This window comes from Suncus etruscus, chromosome 8, assembly GCF_024139225.1.
Source record: "Suncus etruscus isolate mSunEtr1 chromosome 8, mSunEtr1.pri.cur, whole genome shotgun sequence".
Lineage (NCBI taxonomy): Eukaryota > Metazoa > Chordata > Mammalia > Eulipotyphla > Soricidae > Suncus > Suncus etruscus.
The window spans coordinates 63,500,580-63,522,917 of NC_064855.1; the positions used below are offsets into that span (position 1 = coordinate 63,500,580).

At 38.4% G+C, this 22,338-nt stretch overlaps 1 protein-coding gene and 1 non-coding gene across 2 annotated transcripts in view; both read left to right on the forward strand.

Moving 5' to 3' along the window:
- The first annotated feature begins 4,211 nt into the window (after positions 1-4,211).
- LOC126017104 (U6 spliceosomal RNA) lies at positions 4,212-4,315 on the forward strand. Its single transcript, XR_007498777.1, has one exon. It is a non-coding gene; the product is annotated as a U6 spliceosomal RNA (small nuclear RNA).
- A 3,267-nt stretch (positions 4,316-7,582) lies between these two features.
- The window catches only part of RNASEH2B (ribonuclease H2 subunit B), a 73,904-nt gene continuing 59,148 nt past the window's right edge, over positions 7,583-22,338 (forward strand). Inside the window, exon 1 of the mRNA XM_049778829.1 lies at positions 7,583-7,817. Within this exon, the coding sequence (XP_049634786.1) occupies positions 7,766-7,817 (52 nt within the window). The 5' untranslated portion in view covers positions 7,583-7,765. The remainder of the gene's footprint in view (positions 7,818-22,338) is intronic.

The following is a 22,338-nucleotide window of genomic DNA, read 5'->3' on the forward strand; positions in this document are numbered from 1 at the left end:
AAAGAAAAAGCAATAAAGTGGGGTAAAAATCAAATAAGCTGAAAATGGGTGTTGTCCTTCTAGAGGCTCCCAACCTCGTTTTGAGAGAGGGCAGGAAAAAAATAAAAAGAAATATTGGATAAAATATCCAATGAGCACTACAGCACTAAAGGCAAGCACCACTTAATAGTCTTGGTCCTGGAATAAAACCATGCCAGAGCACAAAATGAAAGAGAAAGATAAAATAAAATAAGATTGGGGACCTCAACTTCAATATCTACACCAAAACAAAGAAGTAAAAAAAAAAAAAAAAAAAAAAAAAAAAAGAAAGATAATCCCGGTATCCCACATGGTCCCCTCTGAGCCTGCCAGGACTGATACAGGCACCTTTTTTAATTTGGTTATTACAGTTTGGTTCTCTCAATTTCATTGTTGTTGACACTATGGCTTGTATATTAAAGTCTGTCCTTTCTTTACACCACAAATAGACTTGAATCCTCTTGACTCCTCTCCTCCATTATTTCAAGTGTCTTTTTCTTTCTCCACTCAATTTCTTTCCTTCTTCTCACTATACTCTGGGATCAAGAGTGTTCTAGACAACCTCAATTTAAACCACTGCATTCTTTCATGCAATTATTCCAAATACCACATATAACTTATATCATCCTCTTTTTATCCTTCTTTCTGATTTACTTCATTTAATATATCTTCCAGTTCCATCCATGTCACACTGAACTGCATGATTTCATCATTCTTTATAGTGATGCAGTATTCCATTGTATATATGTACCACATCTTCATTATCTACTCATCTATTGTTGGGTATCTACATTGATGCCAATTTTTTAACTATTGTACTGAGTGCTGCAATGAGTAATAGTGCACATACGTTCTTTTGAATTAATGTTTTTCTGTTCTGGGGATAGATACCCCGTTTTTATGGGGTTTTTAGATTTGGTGGTTAATCTTTGTAAGTGCTATGTATATCCTAGATACAATTCTTTATCGGATGTGTTGAGTGTAAATATTTTCTTCCACTCAGTTGTCCTTTAATTTTAGCTCATGTTTGCCATACATAATTTTAGTAAGAAATTGTCATCTGTGTCAAAAAGAGGAGTGAGAGAGAGAAAGAGAGAGAGGGAGAGAGACTCATTTAGGAGTCTTTGGACTTCTCCAAAGTTGGAGAGCACCAGTACACATCACAGAGCTAAAGTATGGAAGTCCACATCTCAAGAGTAGAGATGCATGTGACATGTACAAGCAGTCACCATGTGCAGAGGCTTGCAACACAAATGTGCTCCCCTCCTTTGTTTCATATTGGCTTTTACACTGTTTCTCCAAATCTGTTCTACATGAGGATTTCATCTAGGTAAGAGTCTGTTATCAGGGGGAAGAGTTGGGAGCAATTGGTGTTTTTTTGGTTTTGTTTTGTTTTTTTTTTTGTATTCTTTTTCTGACCTTTGTTCTTGCTGGAGCTTCTCTTGGAGGGAGATTCAGTCTTTTGGTGGTTTGCAGTGGTGCCAGGTAAAGATATTATCAGGCCTTGAATGCTATTTGAAAGGGGTCCTGGCAGTAATGCTTAAGGCTAGTAGTGGCAGAGTAACTCATTCTATTCCCTTCACTTAGTTTTATTATATCCCAAGAATTTTATTACATCCCAAGAACTCATATTTGGGGAGGGGTGATTCTCCTCTACCTGCCTGCCTGCTTCATCTAGAAGATTTCCTCTCTCAGCCTGAACCTTCAACTTGTATCTCAAATTCACCAAAATTTGTTGTCTCAAAGAACAAAATCCTATCTTTAATAAATTGGTTAGCTTTGAAAATATTAGAATAAACGTTCATATATGAAATTAGCAAGCAAGCAAGCAAACAAGCAAAACCCTTCATGTTCTCTCCAATGCTTCATGACAAATAAGGAAGAGTTGATTTTCCAGAACATCCTTAATCACCACCATGACTCACCCCTGGAAAAAGCTGCAGCCACCTTTCCTGATAACTCATTATATGCAGCCCTTTATCTTCCACCTTCCCTCACTGGTGCTGTTGCTTGCTACTAAATTTGGCACTGTATAGATCTTCACATTGAGAACACTATCTGATTCCTGACTTCTGCAAACTATTTCTCAGTCTCCACAAAACCACAATTTGGGATGAAACTGTGCTCAGGCTATCTCAAAAGACTTAAAGGGGATACCTATATTTCTTTTGTATGTTTCTGTAGACTCATTTGCCTTTTGATTTGCCATTTTGGTTTTAGAGTCATATCTGGGCTCTGGTCTACTCCAGCTCTGAGCTCAGGAAATAATTGGTATTAGGGGCTAGAGCCAGTCAAGTTTTTCAGTTATGTTAAGTCATGTTCCCCAGCTCTTTGTGCCAGCTTTCCAGACTATCACCTAATTTTTAAAACCTGGCCAAAAAAAAAAATATCTGACTTGATACTTCTTCAAAGAGGACACGCACCAACATAGAAGAAATGAAGAAATGCTCAACTTCACTTTTCAGTAGGGAAATGCAAATCAAAACCACAATGCAAAATCACTTCACAATGGTGAGATTGACTAATATCACAAACACTGAAAAATACAAATACTGTTGAGGATATTAAGAGGTCTCAATCTCTATAAAAAAGAAATCTGGTACACTTTTCTCATGAGAACATAAGTTAGAAAAATCTCTATAGAAATTGATATGGAGATTATAAAATAATAAAAATACCATATTAGGGGGCAGAGAGAATACAACATGTAAGACACTTGGCTTGCACATGGTCCCTCACATAACAACACATCTGGTTCCCTTGAATCCCATTAGGAGTGACCCCTGAGCAGAATCATGGGTAAGCCCTGATAACCAAAACAAATAGTAGTTCCCCAAAACAAATAAAGCAACATCTTATTCAACAACATCATGCCTAAGTATTATCCAAGGGATCTGAAAACATTAATGTCAAAGGATATGCTGTGTGTACAGCAGCATTAGTTACAGTAGACAAAATATGAAATCAACCTAACAGTCAGTACAGATAAATGAATTGGAAAAACTGTGCTATATTTACAGATACAACAAAATTCCCATCAAAATACCAATGGAAGTTTAAAAGACTTAGAATATATATATTTCTGACATTTGTATGGAGTCATAAAAATCCCAGAATAGTCAAAGCAATCCTAAGGAACAAAGATGGAAGTCATTATATTCCAGACTTTGATCTTCACTACAGAGGTATAGTAATAAAAGCATGCGGTATTACTGGAATAAAGACTCTCAATTGATGGGATATAATGGAGAGCCCAATGATAAAACACCAGATCTCTGGGCAGTTAATTTTCAACAAAGGGGCTAAGTGCTTGACATGAAAGAGGAGAAAATCCTAAAGAAATAATGCAAAACAAATTGAATAGCCATATATAAAAAAATTAAATCATAGCCTCTCTCACTCATAGTATGCACAAAAGTTAATTCAACATTGACTAAAGGCATTGATATAAAAATATATTCAGGAAAAAATGTGTAGAACCTAATATCTAGACATCAAAAGAGTCTTATGTTTAGGCCCATTGACAAGTTGAAAGCAGAAACAAACATATGGGAGTATACCAAACAAACTAAGAAAAGCTTCTGCACTGTAAAAAAAATGAGACCTAAAATAAATCTCCACTGATTGTAAAAAATATTCACATATCAAAAAATTAAAATCAAGGATATTATAAGGTATTCTCAAAGCTCAACAACAAACAATCCCATCAAAAATGGGGAGATACAAGCATATAATCCCTCAAAGATAACATAGAGATGGCCAATGGGAATATAAATAATGTTATCACTGTTTATACGATTTTTAATATAAATTAAAACAACAAATAATGAGATCTCACTTCAGACCAACAAAAATAGTCTATATCAAAAAGTCTAGGAATTTTAAGTGGTGGTGAAGGGATAGCAAAAAGAGACTCTTATTCATTGCTGATAGGACTGTTGCTTGGTTAAGCATCTCTGGAAAATGGTTTGGAGACTTCTCAACAAATTAAAATACAGCTTCCATCTGACCCTGTCTATTACTATACATATATATATATATATATACACATTTTATATATACATCTATATACTATACATCTACATTAATCCATTGACACTCCTATGTTCACTGTAGAATTATTCCCTATGTTCAAGATCTCTTCACAATCCAATTCTGCAACAACTAATGAGTGGGTAAAAAATTGTGATATAGTGCTCGCTTTGGCAGTACATATACTAAAATTGGAATGATACAGAGAATAGTATGGCCCCTGTGCAAGGACGGCACGCAAATTCATGAAGCATTCCATATTTTTAATAAAAAGAAAACATGATAACAAAAAATTGTGATATATATGATATATATACACTGTACACTATTCAGCTATGAGAAAAGATAAAATTTTATAGTCTATTTCTTCTTTTTTATAGTCTATTTTTAAGAGAAGTTGGAAAGAAAAAGATAATTACTAGATGATCTTGCTCATATGTGAAACTGCAAACAAAGGATAGTCCTCATTAAAAGTGAACCCTAAGGTATAGTTAATAGAATTATTATCTGAGTATCTTGGGTGGGGACCAAGGAAGGAATGGGATCATAACATAATAGTAGAGATCCTGGTATTTGGTAAGGGCTATATTGCAACAGCACAGCAAATTTAAAACAATAATACAGTACTATTGTTTGAAAAATGTTTTTAATTAAAATATTTGAAAAAGACAGGATTATTATATTCATATGATTTTCAGGGTCCAGTGGGGACAAAATTAAATATGATATATTGTTTGAAAACAGAAAAGTGACAAAGTGCTGCAAGTAACTTTAGAGATATTGAGATTAAAATGGTTTTTCTTCCACAGAAAAAAAATGTGGTGTATAAATTCAATGGAATACTCTGCCATTAAAAAGGTGGAATTATGTCTTTTGGACAAAGTGGATGGGGCTTGTGTTGATTATACTGAGTGTCATAGTATGGCAATGAAGGACAATTACTAGATGGTTTCATTTATGTGGGGTATCACCAAGTCAAACAGAAAAGAATGGAACTCGGTGACCAGGTGAAAACTATAGTGGTAAATAGGGAAAAAGAGGCATGGAAGAAATGAGTAGTTGCTATATTTTTTATTTTTGATTGTAGTATTATGCTGGAACTTTGGTTGACAGCAAGTGAATTCTGTATAGTGTTAAGCTCTAACCCCCCCAAAATTTATAACAATCTAAATTAAAAATTAAAATAAAGGGAGAAAAATATGTATTTGGCCAGACGGGAGGGAGGGGCTGGGAAAACCTCCCAAACAATGCTCACACAGTGGAGAAGACAAGTGGGAGGAAAGAGTGGAAAGTAGGTAGTGTCAAGGGTCAGATGTGACATAGGACAGTTTCTTCTGGCCAGATATATAGAGTAGGTGAAGAGGGAGGGAAGCAGTGAGAAAGGATTGAGGGAGGTTGTCATCATGCGATAAGGGAATATGAAGGACTTTCTATCTGAAGCTTAGTACCTTGACTTTCACACTGAGAACTATGGGGGTAAGAGTCTTATCTCCTTCCCAAGAAGGTAAACAATTTTTCATTAAGTGGGTTTAAAAAAAGAAAGTAATAAATATTTGTTGCAGATTATTATTACTACTGTTATTAAAATTAATTTGTCCTTAGCCCTAAAGAGATAATCAAATTCTCCATCGTATCCATCATAGAGCATAGTGTCTGCTGTCCATGTAGATACATTAGCTCCTCTCTTGTTTTTTTCTGGTCCATTCATTTCTTATGCATCCCTTGATCTATTTCCATCATTTTAAGGACATTCAGTTTTATGTATTTGATGACTGGCCTTATATACACATATTATTGTAAAATACAATATATTGTATCATGTATTGTATCACCTACATGATATGCTGCTAAAAACTTTTTCCTTTTTTTCCTTGCTATAAAGCAGCCACATTTCTATTCATACATTGTCCATGCCTTCAAACTGCTGCATAGTCCATATATTGTAGACATTGTAGCATTACATATTACATATTGAAATAATCTAAATATTGAAGTGGTTAAGTATAGAATGGTTATTAGTACATCTGATACTTTAGCAGTTGGAAATAACATGCCTTCATTAACAACTCTATTCTGGATATCATTGGAAACAAGTTTATGACAATGTTAAGGGTGAAAAGCAGAGAAAATTGTCTTACATTGGAAGAGCGATCATATAAAAATACATATTCCTGCAGTCCAAGGATGGAACAGATCAGAGAAAAATGAAAACAGCTTTGTATGTCAGAGCAAGCTTTTTCTTGCAGCTTTTCAAAATGATTATGGTAAGCCTGGTGATTTGGTCTACAGACAGCTTCTTAGATAGTATAATCAGGGTATAGAGATAGGGATAGAGCAATGCCAATCTGCTGTCAGGCTCAGACATGACAGACATTACAGGCCGCTCAGCCAGAAAGGCCTCTTTTTCTGCAGGTGTGTCCTTTAGTCAACTTCAGTTGCTTTTGACTCTCCCTCTGGGAAGTGGGATTGAAAATTTTTTTTTCAAAAGACTTAGCTCGATCTAGTGTTGCTGAGTTATCTTCAAGATAAAACAAGAAAAGGATTGCATAAATTATATGCATATTATTCTTCCTTTTGTGCAAGACACACACAACACCCACAAAGAACCTTGCATGTGCTTGGGAAAATTCTGGAACTGACAAAAACAAAACCAAACCCAGGAATTACTTATTTAATAGTAAGTAATAACATTTTGAAAATAAGAAGTGGATTAGGAGGAAGAAATATCTTGTACTGTACTAAAAAAATAGCTATTTTAAAACCATGGCTCTTTGATATCCCAGTAAATGTAATCCTTCATAACGCATTAAGTTTATTCTCCACATGTAGTGACCCTATTTTTTCTTTTAACATTGCTTTGACATTTTTTGCTATTACTGGGCCTTCCATTTTGAGCTCCAACTGTGTATCTCTTTGAGAATAAACCCAATGCCAACATATCACAAAACACAACATTCTGACTTTGACCCCCTTCAGTTTCCTTTTCTTTTTTTGGAAATAAAATACTTCTCCAGAAACTATCCTGTGAACTCTGGTGGCCCACTGGACTTCCCATCAGTGCCCAGGGATAGAGATTGCAAGCCCGGGTTTTTTTCTTCACATTTTTTGAATGCAAAATGCAAACGAAGATCAGGATTCAGGGGTGCCTGAGAGTGACTTTAGGATTGGGGACTAGAGCTTCTCTCGGTCAACCTTCCTTGGGGACTGACTACCCAGTTTTTCTTCATCCTGGGGGCTGAGTACTGCTGATTTTCGGGTGAAGCGGACATAATCGATTCTGGGTTACCTCATGCACCCGAGGAAAGGCCTTGCCCCGTTCCCAGGCCGCTAATTCCTGGGCACATTCTGCGTCGGGCCCGCAGCTCTCCCAGGGAGAGGAGGCCCGGAGCCCCCGCCCGCCCCGCGCGTCGGTGGCGTCAGCAGCATCAACCAAGGCCAGGACGCGAGGGGAGGGCGGAGAGCGAGAGCGGGAGGCGGGGCGAGGCCGCGCGCGCCCGGTCTTCCCGCTGCCGGCTGACTGACGTGGCGCCAGTCCTCAGGCGGCCCCTGCCTGGCGCTAAATTTAAATCTCTGACCACGGCGTGGGCTGACTCCGGAAACGAAAAGCCCGCGCGCCTTCGGTGCAGGCCTGAGTGCGCCGCGCTACCCGGAACAGACGCTTCTCCCGCCATTTTCGCTCGGAAGGCTGCGGCCTGCACTAGGCGTGGTGGAGGCTATGGGCGGCGGCGGGGAGCGCGCGGCCGAGCAGCGCGTGTTCCTGCTCCCAGGTAAACTCGGCCCGCCACGGGGCCTGCGCGCGCACCTACCTGACGCGCGGGACGTGTGGGGGAGGGGCACGGGGGGCCGCGGCCCTCGCTTCAGCCCCGCGCGGTGGCTGTCGGGAGGGATTCCTCTCACCGCCCCAGAGTAGCGCAGAGGCCGGTCCCAGGTCCCACGTGCCCACGTTTCCGACTGGGAACCCGGAAGCGCGTCCCAGTTCCCTCAGGGCTCCCGGGTTTCCCGGATGCACGACCGAGCCCAGCAGTTTCTGGAGTGTGGGGAGAGAACACGTCATCTCCCATCTTCACAGATGTTGTTGTTTTTTCCCTTTCTAGATGGTTAATTTATCCATTTCTGAAGAGGAAATTGGTACCCTTGTTTGAAGGAGCACCAGAGTGACTGTGGGATGAATTTCTTTGAGGAAGAAAGCAAAGCTTTCAGAGTTTTTAAGAGTAGCTAAGAGGAAGCAGTTGTTAGCACTTTCAGAGAAACTTAATGGAGCTGAAGAATTTACTCTATATACTGGAAAGGGACTGTATATGTGGTGAAGTGACGGGAATGTCAACCCCTGGGATATTATGATTCAGTGGCCCCTGCTTCTATGTTCCTACTGATGGGAACCCAAGATTTGGGAGACACCCCCCCCCCCCCAAGTGCTCTCTGGCACTGTGATGTGGGAGATTGCAGTCCGTGGAGACCTCATTCAGTTGTACAGGAGTTTGGGCTAAACCAGACTTTATCACTTTTTTTTTTTTAAGAATGATACTGTGAATTGAGAGTTGAGCAATGGAAACAAGGGAAATCCATCATTCAATGTACTTTGAGACTTTTGTACTTGAGCATGGAAAATCCCCAGGTACTGCTGTGTTGCCCTAGTGGTTCCCAGCACTGCACAAGGCCCAGGCCTCATCACATCCTGGAGTCCAGTTGATGTCTTCTGCTCAAGACTCCTTAGCACCCCTTGGGAGCCACTTCCCAGCCTCCAAAGAACTGGAATTAGGCTGGCAGGCACACCTTAAACTCCCTCCTGCTCTCACTCCTTCCTACTGGTCGGTAGTGCCACCTGCAGGCTTTGAGGGTAGAGACACTAGTAATGCAGTACAATCTAACTTACCAAATGTGTGAACATAGGCCTTCCGGGGGCTGGCTAGCCCCATACCAGCCCCAAAGTGTTTCTTAAGTGTGTATATCTGGGTGGGGTAGAGGATATGCAGATCTACCAAGTTCCCAGGCGATACTGATGCTACCAGAAACAAGCTTAGCTAGTCATAGTTGAGCTCAATTTTTTTTGCAGCCAAATGTACATGGCCCTGGGAGTGCATTTTAGCCCCATCTTCACAGATGTACTTTTTTTTTCTTGTAGATGGGAAATCAGCCCTGGCTAACTTAGGTATTTGAGAGGAAAAAACAACTAGTACCCATGATTGAATAAGCACCAGAGTGCCAGTTGAGCCTTTTAGAAAGAAAAGCTTGTATAAGACTTCAAAAGTGTCTAGAGGAAATAGTTCATAATCAGCTTTACAAAAACTTAGGGACCTGAAGAATTTATTCTGTATACTATAAATTGAGCACGGAACTTTTGAGCCTTATTCATATCTTTGGTTTGTACTATTTTTCATTGAAGAATATATTTTAGAATATTAGGTCTCTTGGTCTATCATGTTCAGTTTGTCTGGAAGAATGAAATAGTGTGGAAAAACAGCTGGAACTTGGAAGGGAAGCTTGGGAGGGAATCAAGGGAGGTATGATTTTCACAGAATTTTAAAGGTAGAACTGCCTCCCATTTCTGTAGTTTGGGATGATCTTAAATATATCTAAAAATGATCTGGGAATACCAGTCCATTTTCAGTTTCAGTTACTTTAAGACCATTAGCATTTCTGCTTCTTGGATTGTGGTAGAAATCTCTGTCTCTGCTGCCTTAAATTTTAATGTTTACTTTTTATATACGTGTGTATGTGTGTGTGTGTGTGTGTGTGTGTGTGTGTGTGTGTGTGTGAGAGAGAGAGAGAGAGAGAGAGAGAGAGAGAGAGAGAGAGAGAGAGAGAGAGAGAGAGAGAGAGAGAGATTGATTTATTTGGAGCCAAACCTGTGATTTATTTGGAGCCAAACCTGACTATGATCAGGGAACACTTACAGAAGTGCTTGTCAGGAGACAATATGTAGTGCCAGGGATATGATCCAGTGTTGGCTGCATGCATGGTAATCATCTTACCTCCTGTTTCTCTCCAACACTAGATTGTATATTAAATATTTTTCTCTAGATCAAGTTTTGTTGTCAGTTGTAGAGTTGGAGTAATCCTTAAAATGAAAGGTCAACTGGGAACAGATCCACAGACTATAGGGAGAAGACTTCATGTATTGCTGTTATTGGGTGAACTCTATTACTTAGACATCTCCAAGGAAATGTTGAAACATTGGGAAACTTAATGTTGTATGAGGCAAAAAAGGAAAGGCAGAAATGATCTCAGGACCATTAAAAAACTCATTTGGGTCTACTTACACTGCAGACATTCCCTAATCAGCTTCTGGATTAAAAAAAAACTCCTAGATTAAATTAAACTGTAGTTGGCATCTTCAGCTGTAAATGTTTTGCAATAGTTTTTCCCCCTTTATTTTATGAAAGTATATGTTTAAAGTTTTTATATTTTTTGCTTAATTTTGCACTGCTAGCATAATGAATTTTAGGGTATTGTAGAGAATGGGTTGTTGGTAGCACTTAGTAGCTCAGACCTGCCTACCCATTTCAGACATTCCAAACATAGAAAGGAACATTTTATGTGAGACTTTTTTAACAATCTGATGTACTAATATCAGGTTTCTCTTTCCAAATGGGATGCCAAAATAAGTGTGAAAGTATTACATGCATACAATATTCAGAATTACGCTCTAACGCAGGATTTCTCAACTGGAAGGCATCTGGCCCCTGTTGGTCTCCTAGGATATTTCAAGGGGGTATAGATGAGATGCACATAAATTGGGGGTTTTGTAGCAGGAAGCAAAAAGGTAGACTGTTAGAACAGGGAGAATACAGGAAGGAAGCAGAGTCTAAAAGGGACTATAGTGAATGAAAAGGTTGAGAAATGTGTCCTAAAGAATTCTCTGAAGAAACCACTTTCAAAAGGAAAACTTAATTTCTTATTTAGTAATTAAAAAGATTTATATTGTTTCTGATTACAGTTTTACAGCTTTTTTATAACTTCATAAGATACAGGTCTTGCCTAGAAAATAAAGGTTAGATTTAAGGTAGCAATGAAAAAAATTACTAGAAATTTAAAATAATTTCTTCATGAACCCAAAGAAACCCCCTCCCCAAAATAAACAAAACCCTTTTTTTTATTTCATTTTTAAAAAATTCTGGGGCCATACCTTAGAGTGCTCATGATTTACTTGTGGTTCTGAGTTCGGGGATCACTCCTGATTGAGCTCAGGGGACCATGTTCTAAGGATAGAACCAGTGTCAGCCATGTGCAAGGCAAGTGCTTTAACTGCTGCACTAGCTCTCTGGCCCACCCTTTCCTTCCTTTACCTATGTGCACATGGTTAAGCACAGGAGGAAATTTTAAGCTGATATTTAGTTCTTTGTGGAAACCATTTGTTTGTATGTATGTTTATGTTTAGACACATACTGTGTGGGCTGAAAGCTTCCTTTCTTTCAAAAGGGCTAATTCAGTGGGAGGAACCTGTACTTTACTTGGCCAGAAGAGGAAAACTGGTCAATTCTAGTGCTGATTTTAGACAGCCACTGAATAAGTAAGCAGGGCTTCTTGGAAGATAGGTCATTTACTGCAGGCTGTCAGCTGTGTAGGAGTCTGTGTTTCCAGCATGGTGTTCCAACATTTTCTACAGATCTTGGTTCTGGCTTTGTGTTTTGAGACTGGTTTTTGTTTGTTTGTTTCTTTGCTGCTTTTGTGGAAACTAGACTGACCCTTATCAGATGGCCTTGAATCTATTCCTCTTCCTATTTGAATACTTTCTGAAGAGGATGTGCTGAGTCAGTTGCCAATTAGTACGATCAGCCTGTTTTCAGACCCTGATCTTGTTTGGCTAGTAATTGTTCCCAAAGACATGGGATACATATACAGGAAAACCATGACTCTCACGTATTTTTATCCTTCAGGGTTAAAAAGAAAGGCATGAAAGAAAAGAAGTATTCACTCTTTTTATATTTGAGTAGCAATAGGGGCAGCATAGTTTTCCCCCTATCTTTGGAGCTTTAGAATAGTATTAAACTAACAGTTCATTCATCAGCCTCTCTGCAACCTGTTTGCAAACCCTTCAACACTAGGATTATGTTACTTATTAGCTGTTAGTCCTCGGACTTATAGTTCCCTTACTGTAAACTTTCTATTTCCTCTTTACTTTTTATTGGGGGGAGAGAACAGTATCAATCTCCTAGGGTTACTGTTTTATGGTTTCAGTTTCACATCAGATCTGTCTTGCACAACAGGCTTTTAGGCCTGAGCAGGTATTCAGTAAACATATTTTTAAAGAATAAATATCTCACTTTTCAGTTCTTCCTACAGTCTTTGTCTTTGCTTACTCTGCTCTTCTGTCCCTTCCTCTTTTACCCAAATACTACTTCAAGAATCTCTTTAACTTTCATTTTCACAATATTGAGCCATTTTCCCAAGTGCAACTTTCATTTCTTCAAACGTCCGTGACTTTGTACTGCCTGATCCAGGCTTATTTTATTTGTGGCTGGCAAATGTCTACTTAGCCTTTAAACTCCAATTCAAGTATCATCTCCTCCAGCTTTGCTTGGAGCCTCTCCCATTAGTGTGCTAGTGGCCACTTACATATTTTGTCTTGGTTATTCATTTTTGCTTTAATTTTTATATAAACATGTATTGAGCTCACCAAATAAGTCAGTAGCTGCAGAGAATGCAGATGTCTCTGAGAAGCTACTGGTAGTTGGTATTTTAGGTATGAACACCTCAGCTTTAGGCTTAGAGCCAGAGAGTGTCCCCATGCCTCTGACTTTTTTGTTCAGCGACCCTTCATGTTTGCTCTTTATATTTCTTTAAAAGTATCTTTCTTTTCTAAGCATGAGAGTTTTCTAAATGGAATGAGCTACCTGGTAACAGATCAGACTTGTATGTTTGCTACCTATTTTAGTACATGCTTCTGAAACAACTGGGATTGAGACTGACTGGGTTTTCTAGCCAGACATGATTTCCTTGCCTGGGCCTAAATTGCAGCTGGCATTTGCTGAGGCTCTTTGCAGTGATCAGATGCTCTTCTCCTCTCAGTTTGGATCTGTTACTGCTCATCTTGACTAGTTAACTCTTTCCATCTCTTTCTCCCAGCTTTTAAAGATAACCTTATTAGAAAAGTATGCATTGTCAGTATAGAAACATTAGCAATATAGACAAACATAATGAGGAAAGCGTTTGTTCATCATCCTGCTTCCAAGAAATAACACATCAGAATTGGTTTTTTTCTCCTCTTTTTATCTTGTATAGCTCAAAAAATGAATTCTAGAATTCTTAGATTTTTCCTCATTTCCCCCCACTCCTCATATTTCTGCCTTTATTTTAATATTTACCCTCACTGCATTTTTCTTATTCTAATACTCACAGGAACTCCCAAGGATATTTAGTTATATCAGAGTACCATATGGCTTTGTTCACGATACTTTTACATAGAGTTAGAAAGGGATGGTCAATTGATTTAACAGTGAGCTTTAGATTTAGAATTTTTTGTAAGAAACTCATAAGCACATGGAAAAGCTGACAAAAAGAAATTATAGCTCACAGCATTCCAAATGGAACTATTGCTTCTCGGCGTAGTCAGGACACACCTGGAATGGAATTTTTTTTAAGAGAGGACAGAGACAGATAGTATAAATTGATGTAAGAAAAGAGAAGGAAAATAAAACTTAAGAGCCACAATAAACACAGTTGCAAACTATGATGTGTGAAAGCCATTTAAGTTGAATTTGAATTTTCATTGTTTTTGTTGTGATAGTGCTGGGGAAGGGTCCCTCCCTTTGTTGCCACCTGGGCGTCACATTTGTGCTAGTTATTTCTCCTTGACAGGGAACAATGTTTGGGGAGGAACTCAGGGTCTCACATAGGCAAAGCCTGGTCTTTACTACTAAGCTCAAGCAAGGTCCCCTACCATTGAATAGATGAGGACAACCAAGGCCTTCTGTAAATAGTCCTGTAAATTAGATGTCATGAATGAACCATGAATCTTAGTACAAAAATGACTTTTTTTTTATATAGGGCCAATGTTTTCAAAGTATTGTATAGCTTCATCAGTTCCAAATATGTCTTGGTTGTTTGCATGGGCCAGAGGTGGTGGAGTGCTAGAGAGAATAAGAATCTGGAACTATGATGTTGAACCAGAGGCCCAGGGGCTTCTGCTTCTCTGAGCATTTACTTCCTCTTTCAGCTCCAACTTCCTTCACTTCATATGGAAGAGACTGCCCAGCTCTCTTCATTGTGATGATCAGGTTTTCAAGAATGAAAAGTAGCCTGGTTGCAATCCCATATGTCCTTCCTCCTGCAGTGTGTGAGGCTCCAGAGGTACAAGATGGGAGAGTGGGTGAACAAAGGGGAGTTGGAGGGTGGAAGTGCAATAGCCAGAAGGAACAGGTTCCAGCATACCTGAGCTCTGGATGGAAGCCTGGGCTACGTGTGACCTGACCTGTTCTAGTCTGGTGTTATTTCTTGTTCTTGATAACCTCAGACTGGATGGTATATAGACACATGGTTTATTTGCATTATTGCCTTTGGGCCATAGTTTGAACTTTACTTAATTTGCCTGCGATTAAATACTTTTCTTTGGCAGCCCATCCCCTAGATTCTACCAGGCTTTATTTTGGAATTTATCTATTGGATTCTGACTTCTAGAGTGTTTAACTTTGCAAATACCCTTAGATCTGTGTTTTATATTTGACAATGTGACCTTGAAAGTAGTCAAGGTAAGCTTTATTTTTACTATTTTATAACTTGGAGAAGTCAGTCTGTTTAATACTAAGAGGAGTTAAGACTGTCAGTTTGGCTGACAGAGCCCACATTTTATGCTGAGTAGTTCTAGCATGGGCTCTGCTGATTGAATGGTCCTGCCTGCTCCAGTGTGAGGTAAAGAGCCCTGGAAAGGACTGGGATTGCCTTAGGAATAGACAATAAGATGACCAGGGATAAGTCTCAACTCTCCTAAATCTGGAACCACCTGGTTGTTCTTGCATATCCTAGTCAAGATTTATTTCTGGGGCCAGAGTGATAGTACAGAGGATAAGGAGCTTAGCTGACCCAGGTTCAATTCCCTACACCCCATGTGGTCTCCTCCCAAGCACTGACAGGAGTTATTCCAGAGTGTAAAACTAGGAATAATCTACTGAGCAGAGCTGGCTATGGCCCCCAAACAAACAAATAAACAAAAAGCCAACAAAAAAGAGACTGTTCTTCCTAGATGTTCTTTTTTGTTTTCTATTTCTTAGATACTATAAAACCTTACCTCCCTCCATCTTTATGTTTCTGGCCTTTGTGGGTGTGACTTGACTGCAGATCTGATATGTTCACCACTGTTTTCTTCAGAAACATGGCTGTTAATGGAACCAGTCCTGCCAAACTGGAGATTTGATCCTTTACTCTCTTGAACAGCCAGTTTTTAGTGTTTCTTCAAGGATTCATAATAAAAGATCTTCTTAGACAACTTATTACTTGGAATTATTTTTTTAATGCTGGCCTCTCTAGCTTTCTTTGTTTGCCTCCCATAGTGTTTGAGGAAGTTAGGGGTTCAATACCAGAAAAAATGGTCCAGATCTCTTTGATAATAGCACTCATGTCTTGGGAAGGGGAGAAAGAAAGTTATTACTAAAATCGGCCTTCATGGAAGCAGCAAGTCACTTGGAAATACTGCTGATTGTTCTTGCATGCTCTGTTCTTGTGTCCTAGCAATATTGCCAAGGAGCTATATCTGGCTATGATGCAAAAGCAACCAATATATTTCTAATGGCTAACTTATAAAGAAAGTGAACCTCTTTCGGATACAGCCTTTGCTTGAGCATGAAAGTGCTAATCTTTTTTTTTTTCCTATTGGATTTTCTTATGAAACCTAGATAGCCATGCCTTGGTCTCTATAAAAAAAAAATGAGAATACTGTTTTGCTATCAGTTTGCTGCATTTGACTATGGCTGTGCGTTTCTCAGAGCTTATCAGCTGTCTGCTAAAAGTTGTACAGGGTTGTGAACAAATGTCCACATTTCAAGTCATAGGAACACTTGGAAAAGATTTCACATGCATGGACACTCCCCTTCTTCTACTTATAACTTTGAACTTTAAAAGATATAAAGAAATTTGTCTTAAGACAGGGATTAGAAAAAGTTGTCAAGTTTAAAAACAGTTTGGTAAATAACTTCACATCAACCCAACTGTAGTCTCAAATGAAAATTGTTGTTCAACAATATTGAATTGTTGTTGAACAGTATTGGTATACCAAGTGCTTCATGACAACATTTGCAGAAATAGGAAATGGTTAAACCTGTACAAAAGACATGCAATATACCCTAATTTTGAAGCTCTGCGAAGTCAAAAGTGCCTGGAACTGGGAGGAGATCTGCAGTGCAGCTGTGTATAGGATATTGTCATCTTTAGCAGGCAGATCAATTTTCTTGCCATTAATTAAACTTGACTTTTACTGTTTTAATCAGTGTTTCTTGGATCCCACATTAAATGTCTCTATTTTTTTAATGTGTTTTTTCGTCCTGCCCTATCTCTTCCCCACTTTCCTGAGCTCCCCCTTCTTTGTTTTTCTGTGTACAATTTTGGCAGTGTAGGATATGGGCTGGAGTAGCGTGTGGGCAGTGGATAAATGACTCTTGGATCTTGGACGAGGAGAACAGAACAGGAGGGGATAGATGGATTTGAGACATTTGTGCTATCAGAGAACTGCCACACTAAGATAATGATTGTTCTTCAGAGCTGCAATTAGTGTTTTGAGTTAAGAAGATGGAATTTGAGATTCAGAATTTCTCTATAGTGTAACTGTAAAATAATTTCCTATGTCTAAATCTTGAATTCATGTAGTTGAATAGCTTGGATAGGTTGAATAACTTGGACAAGTTTCTTTAGGTAAGTCTCTCATCCAGAAAAGAAAAAAGGAATTAAAATAGTATCTACATCAGAGAGGTAGTATGACAATTAAATTATCTAACCTTTATAAGGGATGATGTAAATATCTGCTACATTTTAGCTATTACTTGATTTTATTAAACATAATTTTCTTTTTTCTTTTTTTTTGGGGGGGGGTTGGTTTTTGGGTCATACCCGGCAGTGCTCAGGGGTCACTCCTGGCTCCATGCTCAGAAATCTCTCCTGGCAGGCGCAGGGTACCATATGGGATGCCGGGATTCGAACCACCGTTCTTCTGCATGAAAGGCAAACACCTTACCTCCATGCTATCTCTCCAGCCCTAAACATAATTTTCTATTTGTCACTTTTCTTTGACAAAAGTTATAGAGTTTCAAAAGTCATAGAGTTTGAGTTTTGTTTGTTTTCTGGGGGAGACATTTAGATAAAGATGGTAAACATATGGAAGATTTGCTGTTAGAGTTAATGTTGACAAGTGGGACATAACATTGACTTTTTATAGAGAACACAGAGACCATAAGAAAACTGCTATTTAGTTGGTTAGATATAAGAATGTAGAGTGACAGAGCTTGAGATCATTGAGATGCTTTTGATATGTTGACCCTAAAATCACCAGAAAAATTGAGGACTTGCTTTTGATTTGTCCAAAATTTTACTGTTTTCATAAAAATTCTTTTAGTAAGTGTGATTTTTGTCGTCTTTTACATAAGAGCCAAAAAGATAATGTAAAACTTACTCTTTTTAAAAGATGATGCAAAATTTTGTTTCTAATTATAGTTTTAGAGGATAGTGTTTCCTATTAGTACATTTTCTAGATTAATGAAGTTTGCCTTATTAAGTATCAGACTCGTTTTCTATTTTTTATTGAGCTTTTTCTAAATTTGAACAACTGTAGCCTTTATTGAGAGTGTTTTATGAGCCAGAATCTCAGCTGTGTACTTAATTACTTAACTGTATATTTTAACTATTGTGTATCTTAATTTTTTTTACATAAAATGCTTAATAGTCTGATTTTCAGAACAGGATTTATTAGCCATGATTTAATCTTTTCTATATAGCTCATTGCTAGGCCTGTAGGTCAATCTGTTCTTGGAATGTTTGGCTTCCATATTTCAATCGTATTATTCCCTTTATAGTCTTTGTGCTTCCATGTAATTGGAAAGGAAACACTTAATTCAGTGCTTATTGCATATATGTTCCAAATACCATTACAGAAATTATGGGTTAGCCAAATGAAACTTATAATAACTAATATGTCTGTTTTAGAAATGATGGAGATATAGAGAGGTAAAACGCCATGCCCAGAAACCCTCTGCTATAACTAAGAGGAGGACAGGGATTGGGGTATTGAGTCTAACTCCTGATCTTCGTGCTTTCTGTGTTAACATTGTTGAAGAAATAAAAATAAACTCAAAATACTGAAAAACTGAGTCATAGAAAATTTTTATCTATAATTGTACTTTTTTTTTTGTCCTTCTGATTCTTACCTATTTAAAAGCAGGGTTTAAGAAAATAAACAAAAAATAACCAACTTAGCTATTCTACTGTAAAAATGCAAGTTAAAGTTTAGAAAAATCATGGCGTTTCCCAAGTCTGTGGGTTAGGAACTAGTCCATGAATGACCCAAGGAGTTCCAAATTTAAATGAAAAATTTGAAACTCTTTAACTTTGACAGAGCCTTTAATTTATAGTCACAAGTGGTTTTGTGGGCCCAAGGCAGGTAGAGACTGAGGAATTTATCAGAAATATTCATAGTAGTGCTTTATTTATTTATTTTTTTTAACTCAGAGTAAGTCTTCAAAACCTGGTAGTGGTAAATCCACCCCTCCATAAAAGCAATGAAAACATTGACAAAGATGGCCAAAATCAACTCTTTCAGAACTCCTGAAATCAGCCAAAGGCTTCCAACAAACTGAGAAGTGTTTATCCAGGAAAAACTGCTGAGTCCTATTAAGCAGGGTTTGTGGCATAGGGACTTGAATTGCTCCCATCTCCTTCTGCTCAGGTCTGTGTAACCTTGAAAACTAGCAGCTTTGCAAGTATGGTACTTGTAAAATTCAGCAGCCTTGCAACCACTGAGTGGGAGGGCCTTGTTTGGAACTCTTCAAAAAGTCCCAAAGCGTTGTCCCTAAGTGACCCATCCCATGTTTCTTTGTATGGCATTATATTGTTATTTAATCTTATTTTGAGTCTAGACTTTGCTTTTCAGGACAACCCTTTTCTCAAAGGGCCTTCCTCAAAAAGCGTCAATGGCAATTGTCTTATATTACTGCTACTGAGAGGACAATGCTATTCAGGTAAATAGTGTAGCCAAAAAGGAAAGGGGGAGCAAAGTCAGGGGCCTTGCGTGTACCTGCCTGGGCTCAGCACCCAACCCAGGGTCAATCTCCTGCATTCTCATATAGTCCTCTAACCATTGTGATTCTTTATTTAGCACAGAGCCAGAAGTAACCCCTGAGCACAACCAGGGGTGCCCCAAACCTCCTCCATCCTGGTGAAAAAATGAAAAAGAAAGATAAAACTGTAAGTTGTCTGTAGGGGGTTTGAAATTTTCTGATACATTCCTAGGGAATTAGAAGGCTACATTTATATTATGTTATCTAAAATATCCAGTTCAGGGCCAGAGAGATAGTAATCAGGAAAGACATTTATTTGCCTTCTATGTAGCCAATTTGGTTTGCCTCTTCATAGTTCAACCCCCAACACCATACATGGTCTTCTGAGCCTTATTAGGAGTATCCCAGACTACAGTGCCACAGCAAACCCTTAGAATAGCTGTGTATGTCCCCAAAACAGAGAAACAAAAAATACAAACAAATAAAATAACCCTTTTGCATGATGAAACTGTAAGATTCATGAAACAGTAGGAAAGTATGACTCATACAAGTGGAGAAAGGTAGTCAAGAATGATGATGTTTAGATTTTGGAACTTATTCTATAATGATTTAATCTGGCATTCTGAATTTACTCAAATTTTTTCAGACAACATTGTTTAAAGAATTAAAAGATAATATCCCAATGAAGTGTCAAAACAGTTCATCAATAAAAGGAGAAATTATAAAATTTTGAAATTGAAAATTAAAGTGAAAAGTTCACTAACAGACAATATAGAGATGAGCTGTCAGAGAAATGAAATAGCAAAAATGAAGACAGATCAATCAAGGTTATTCAGCCTGAGGAACTGAAAGGAAAAAGATTGAAGGAAACTATTACAGCGCACCATCAAGTATATCAACATATGTATAAGGCAGTGCTTCTCAATTATTTTCTTTCATGCCCCCCTAGGAAGAAGAAAACATTTTTCATGCCCCCCTCACGACTGTAAATAGTATCTTTATTTAAAAAAAAAACTTTAACCTACAAAACAAAAATATATAAAATAATTTGAGCTGATTTTTTTAATCTTTATTTAAACACCGTGATTACAAACATGATTATAGTTATATGATTACAGTCATGTAAAGAACACCCCCCTTCACCAGTGCAACATTCCCACCACTAATTTCCCAGATCTCCCTCCTCCCCACCCCCCTACACCTGTACTCGAGACAGGCTTTCTACTTCCCTCATTCATTCACATTGTTATGATAGTTTTCAGTGTAGTCATCTCTGCAACTGCACTCATCACTCTATGTGATGAGCTGCATGTCCTGAGCTGCACCTACCAGCCCTCATCTCTCTTGTCTCTGAGATACTGTTAAAAATGTCCTTCATTTTTCTTAAAGCCCATAGATGAGTGAAACCATTTTGCGTCTTTCTCTCTCCCTCTGACTTACTTCACTCAGCATAATAGATTCCATGTACATCCATGTATAGGAAAATTCCATGACTTCATCTCTCCTGATGGCTGCATAGTATTCCATTGTGTATATGTACCACAGTTTCTTCAGCCACTCATCTGTTGAAGGGCATCTTGGTTGTTTCCAGAGTCTGGCTATTGTAAATAGCACTGCAATGAATATAGGAGTAAGGAAGGGATTTTTGTGTTCCTTGGGTATATTCCTAGGAGTGGTATAGCTGAATCGTATGGAAGCTCAATTTCCAGTTTGTGAAGGAATCTCCATATCACTTTCCATAAAGGTTGTACTAGACGGCATTCCCACCAGCAGTGAAAAAGAGTTCCTTTCTCTCCACATCCCCGCCAGCACTGCTTGTTTTCCTTTTTTGTGATGTGTGCCAATCTCAGTGGCGTGAGGTGGTACCTCATAGTAGTTTTGATTTGCATCTCCCTGACGATTAGTGATGTTGAACATCTTTTCATGTGCCTTTTGGCCATTTGCCTTTCTTCTTTTTCAAAGTGTCTGTTCATTTCTTCTCCCCATTTTTTGATGGGGTTAGTTGTTTTTTTCTTGTATAGTTCTGTCAGTACCTTGTTAATTTTGGATATTAGCCCTTTATCTGATGAGTATTGGGTGAATAATTTCTCCCACTCAGTGGGTGGCCTTTGTATTCTGGAATATGGGAGGCATTACTTTCCCCAATTTTAAGTTGTATTACAAAGCAACAGTTATAAAAACAGCATGGTATTGGAATAAAGACAGACCCTCAGATCAGTGGAATAGGCTTGAGTACTCAGAGAAGGTTCCTCAGACATATAACCACCTTGTTTTTGATAAAGGAGCAAGAAATCCTAAATGGAGCAGGGAAAGCCTATTCAACAAGTGGTGTTGGCACAACTGGTTAGCCACTTGCAAAAAAGCGAACTCAGACCCACAGCTAACACCATGTACAAAGGTAAAATCCAAATGGATTAAAGACCTTGATATCAGAACTGAAACTATAAGGTATATAGAACAACATGTAGGTGAAACACTCCAGGACATTGAGACTAAAGGCATCTTTAAGGAGGAGACAGCACTTTCCAAGCAAGTGGAAGCAGAGATAAACAGATGGGACTATATTAAGCTGAGAAGCTTCTGCATCTCAAAGGAAAGAGCTGTTTAATCAGAGGTGGTTTGCTACAATGAGCACATTTTGTAATGCATACAAAACAGGGCTTGAAGCAGGACACAGCAACTCTCAACTCCAGAGACATACAGAGCCATAAACACGGGTCTTAGCTGTTATGACAGTGTTTGCCAAGGTCAAACGTGCCTCCCTTTACAGAGCCTTGCGACCCCCTGGGGGTGCACCCCACTATTTGAGAAGCACTGATATAAGGGGAGTCTCAAAGAGGGGGAGGAGGAGGAAGAAGAAAGAGGAGGAGGAGGAGGAGGACAAGGGGGCAAAAAGGATATTTGAAAAATGAATGAATATTTGAAATGAATATATTGAAATGAATATTTGAAAAATAAAATCTGATGAAAACTATAATCAGAACATTGGAGATCTGAACCAACTACAAGTAGAATAAACTAAAAGAACTTCATGACTGCACATACCATATTGTAAACTTTTCAAATGACATAGACTCTTGAAAACAGCAAGAGA